The sequence below is a fragment of the Borostomias antarcticus genome, assembly GCF_949987555.1.
Source record: "Borostomias antarcticus genome assembly, chromosome: 21".
Taxonomy (NCBI): Eukaryota; Metazoa; Chordata; class Actinopteri; order Stomiiformes; family Stomiidae; genus Borostomias; species Borostomias antarcticus.
In genome coordinates, this window is record NC_140254.1 from 4985274 (window position 1) to 4989707 (window position 4434).

At 42.4% G+C, this 4434-nt stretch overlaps 1 protein-coding gene across 1 annotated transcript; it reads right to left on the bottom strand.

Moving 5' to 3' along the window:
• Positions 1-845: 845 nt before the first annotated feature.
• LOC311323357 (sialidase-3-like) lies at positions 846-3920 on the bottom strand (the record flags this gene model as incomplete). The annotated part of the gene is made up of 3 exons (XM_084455558.1): positions 846-875; positions 2616-3554; positions 3696-3920. 3 exons carry the CDS (start codon positions 3918-3920, stop codon positions 846-848), a joined length of 1194 nt encoding a protein of 397 aa, XP_084311684.1.
• Positions 3921-4434: the final 514 nt, after the last annotated feature.

Genomic DNA, 4434 nt, shown 5'->3' on the forward strand with positions numbered 1-4434 from the left:
TCCCTGTTGCCTCTGTTGGGGATTATAATTGTAACCCTCTGTGCCTCGTTTAGGTGCCCTACTGCTAGGAACTCGTGCCATTTGATCAGACTTATCTTACCAGTGTGATTTATTCTAAACCTAGAAGTGCTGTGTGGTTTTCTTTACATATTAGAGGTGCTGTGATCAGCCTGTGTGCAATAACTAACGAGTGAAATATCCACTTGAAGTGTGTTCTACCTGACGTGTAATTTGAGTGCCCTTTTCTGGTTATAGTGCTTGGCCTTGAGTGCCCGTATTCTGTTTATTTGGCATCTTGATTATCCACTAGTGGTAACCGTGTCCTATTTGTAGTCCAGAGTTTTATAGGCTATTGCGTGTTTACTGTGAGAATTATAATAAAACTTTAACACTTGGTCTACAAAGCCTCTGTTCCACCCCTTCATTCGATACCTTGTGTGTGGACTGATTAAGTAGGCCTAGGTAACAAGTTGTATTAATATTAGGGTCTCTCCCCTTAAAGAGAATGGCGTTGTCATTCCTATTAACCATAAGGTCACATTTACATAATGATTCACATGCATTTATTTGAATTTTTTTTTTTTTCCACAGTGTGTTATCACAGTTTGTCCTACAGTATGGCTCCTCCTTGGCTCCAGCCAGATCATAGCTTAGCCAAACGGCCCCCAAACAGGGAACTGCATCTGGGTCAAAGCTATGAAGTCATTGGTCCAGGGTGAAGATGCCCTGCCTCAAGATCACGCCCACTTTGATGGTGATTGGCTCCCAGTCCTAAGCCAATAATTTATTGGTCAAGGATAATGGAAGCTCCCAACTAGGTGTGTGTGTTGGGAGTGGACGTGGTCCTACAAGGTCGGCGGGTGCGCCAAGCCCAACTGGACGGTGTCAGGGGGCGGGGCCAACTCCACAGGAGAGTCGGCATGCATTTCAGGCGTTAATGTCATTACATTATATCACAATAAAGTGAAAGTCATAGGTACACTCACTGGAGGGAGAGAGAGAGAGAGACATGGAGCCAAATAACTTACAAAGGACTCTAGTGTAAAACAAACTTAACAAGTTCACAGGTTACAAAATGTTAAAAACAAAATCTTATTTCACAAGAGTAAAAACCGAAGTTAAGTCATTCCCTACATCATGCTCTAGGCCTACTGTGATAAGAGCAAGATTGATTTAGGAAAGCAGTTTTGTGTTTGTTTGTGTAATGATATAACAAGCAGACCGATCTGAAAACAATGAGAACTTGCACAGATGGTACAGATAATCACAGTAGCCTACCCTTGTTATTCTGTAGAGTGTACTGTACACTACACCTGGATTTTGTGAGACATGTATTACACAACAACTTTAATAATGAAATTAGTGAAAATAATACAAGTTTATAAAGGTTTATTATTGTTACATCATCCATGACAGTGCAGTATTCAATGAGGATATACATTCCTCTTCTTATAGGCAAGGTAAATGAGAAAATCAGCTGAATCTTATTTTTTATAATCATGAAAAATGTTATATCGATGGTCATACTGTATCTTGTGTAATATTTTTAAAAATCATGGAGACTATCTGATAAACATAAGAATGATTAGATATTCTTTAGTATTTGCTGATTTGGCATGCCTTTCATATAACAATTAATGATTATTACTATCACTATTACAGAAATGTTAATAACAATGTATTTTTCTAGATATTTTGTAGAGAATGATGAAGTAATAGTGCATGCCTGTTTGCTGGACGTTCAAAGTTGGTGGCAGTGATGTCAGTGTGGGAGTAGACCAGCACAACTGGAGAGAATCATAATAAAGGTAAGCTAGGAGGTGGAGGGAAACATTTCTTGAATTGTAACTTATAATAAGAATGTAGTAAAGTATTCAACTACAATCCACCCAGGTACTGTAAGCAGCATGAATAATGGATCACAACTAAACACGTGCATTTTGATTTAAAACGTAACAATTCCAGTGGATGCAATGAAAGTGCTAAACGTGGTCATAATCAATCATCAAAAGCATGTACAGTGCAGACATAGATTCTGTATTACCAGTGCATTTAGAATGTGCTTCTAGTCAGGAATGGTGGGTCAGTGTTCAGGTGCAGTAGTCAGTCATCGGCGGAGCACTGCATGCCAGCTACCCTGATGAAGAGGTTTCTCCAAGCATGATCTTGTTAAGACACTTTAATGCAGACATCTTAGATTTCATAGGCGAAAAGGAGGAGTTGTTTTAGAAGCCTGGTTCACCAGAGAGAACCCTTTTATTATGTTTTATTTCTACAAATTACTCTTCCGGCCTGTTCTCTTTTTCTAGAGATCTGCTGGGGATTGGCGGACCCACCATGTTTGAGATGATCTTTTTCATGGATAATAAGGAAAACTGAGCATGGGTTAAAGCCCCTGATGCAGATTGAACTTGTCAGCTGGTCTGGTACTGGTAGAAATGACAAATTGCATCCCTTCTCATAACTTCCAAACGTTTACAATAATGCATTAAGAGGGAAACTAGTTTCATCTGCAACTACAAGCATCTGCAACCATTTTTGTTATCCCACCAACAACAGAAGCAGCAATAATAACAATAACACCATTTCTTCTCTGTCATATCCATAACTTCTGCCTGAACAACATCATGAAGGGTAAAAGGCACAAAGGCGATCTCTTCAAATTCATCTTCCTTCCCACACTCCATCAGGCAGGCAAAGTTTCCCATGTGCTCATTGTAGGCCAGGTCAGAGTAGCCACTGGGCCCACTGTGGATGATCCAGGGCCGGCTCCATCCAGATGAGCTCAGGGGCGTGCGGTTCAGGTACATCCCCATGCCTACTCTGCTACTCTCGTTGGTAGGGCGGGTGTAGAGGAGCCAGGTTTGGCCGCCTGCGGACACGGGTGAAGAGGGGTCACCTACGCCGTGCGCTTCGTCATTGGGAGCAGGAAAGTCAATCATACTTCCCTGGCAACCGTTGCGTGTTTCTGCCAGCTCGGGAGCCAATGGAGGCTCCTCCAAGGAAGCTCCACGGTTCTCAATCAGGGCCTCCACTCTGTGGCTGTTACAGTAGAGGTGACTCCTGCCTTCATGGTCTATGACCTCTGTCATCTCCCACTCGGGTGACTCATGTTGAAATTTCTCACCAATTGTCCACGTCTGGCCAGAATCATCGCTGCGTATTGAGAAAGCGTTTGCCTCCCTCAAACAGTTTGTTACAGGGCGAGAGTTATGCATGTAAGCATAGGCTGGGATGATCAACCTTCCGCTCTCCAGTTGAATGCCATGCCCGGGACCTACAGCAAATGTGGCCCATCTTCGAACAGTTTGCCCAATCACACTGTCTGTCAAGTCCTTTGTCTCGCTCCAGTTCTGGCCATCGTCACTGCTGGTGACATAGCACAGACGGGCCCTGTTCTTGCCTGTGAAGATCTGCCAACACTCGGATGTCTTGCCCAGCACACAGATGAAGAACAGGAACAGAGTCTTGGTATTCTTCTCATAGACTGGGCAGGGGTTCATGGTGCGGTATCCTGGTAAAGATGCTGATTTCAGCTCTTCAACCGGGGACCACTGGAGTAAACACACATGCAGACACAATATGCAGATTAATTTCACTGACTGTACACAGAGACCACTAAGTAAAGTTACTACTGTCAATGCACTTAAACCATAAGGACTTTATCTCCAATCACCAAAATTGTTTTTAATCACCTGAATGGCTCCATTTTGAGATGTCCCTTTCCTCAGCACAAGACATTTGGCGTCGTTGTCAGATTTTGAAATCCACTTTTCTGCAAAGGCCAGGTATGTGTGTGTCTCTTTCAAGTAGATGAGAGCAGGGATCCTGAACACCACCCCTGGCTCTGGCTTGAACACAGTTGTTTTCTCCGGTTGCTTATTACTGGCAGTATAGCTTCTTGACAGTGTGAGGCCCATTGTGGATTTGAATCCGAAACGGGGATTTCACACGCTCATATATATCACCTCTGATTAATAAGAGTCTTACCCAGCTGTGGAGTACTTTTTTATATCTTCTGGAGCCCCACTACCCCCACCTCATCTGTATGACTCATGGTACAAGCTATTGTACAAGAGAGGTCAAGGTCAAGCCTTGGAATGTTCATGAAACTGTTTGTGTTCAGTGCATGAAACTAACTTTACCGCAGTTTTGGATACTTTTTGCTATCATAATTGGTTTGACAGAGTTAGACCTGGTGTGATTTTTTAATAAAGCCTACTTGAGTACATTAACAAGGATTTGAGAAAGATTCTCATATTGTGAGTGTAGAGAGTAAGCTAAATATGGATGGAACACCTATGCTCGCAAATTGAATACAAAGTTATCATGACTAATTATTGACATTGCCCTGTATTGAGTGTGAAATATAAATGTTGTACCGTAAGAAGCCTTTCTACAGCTTAATTCATACATACCTGTGTATAGCTTTTC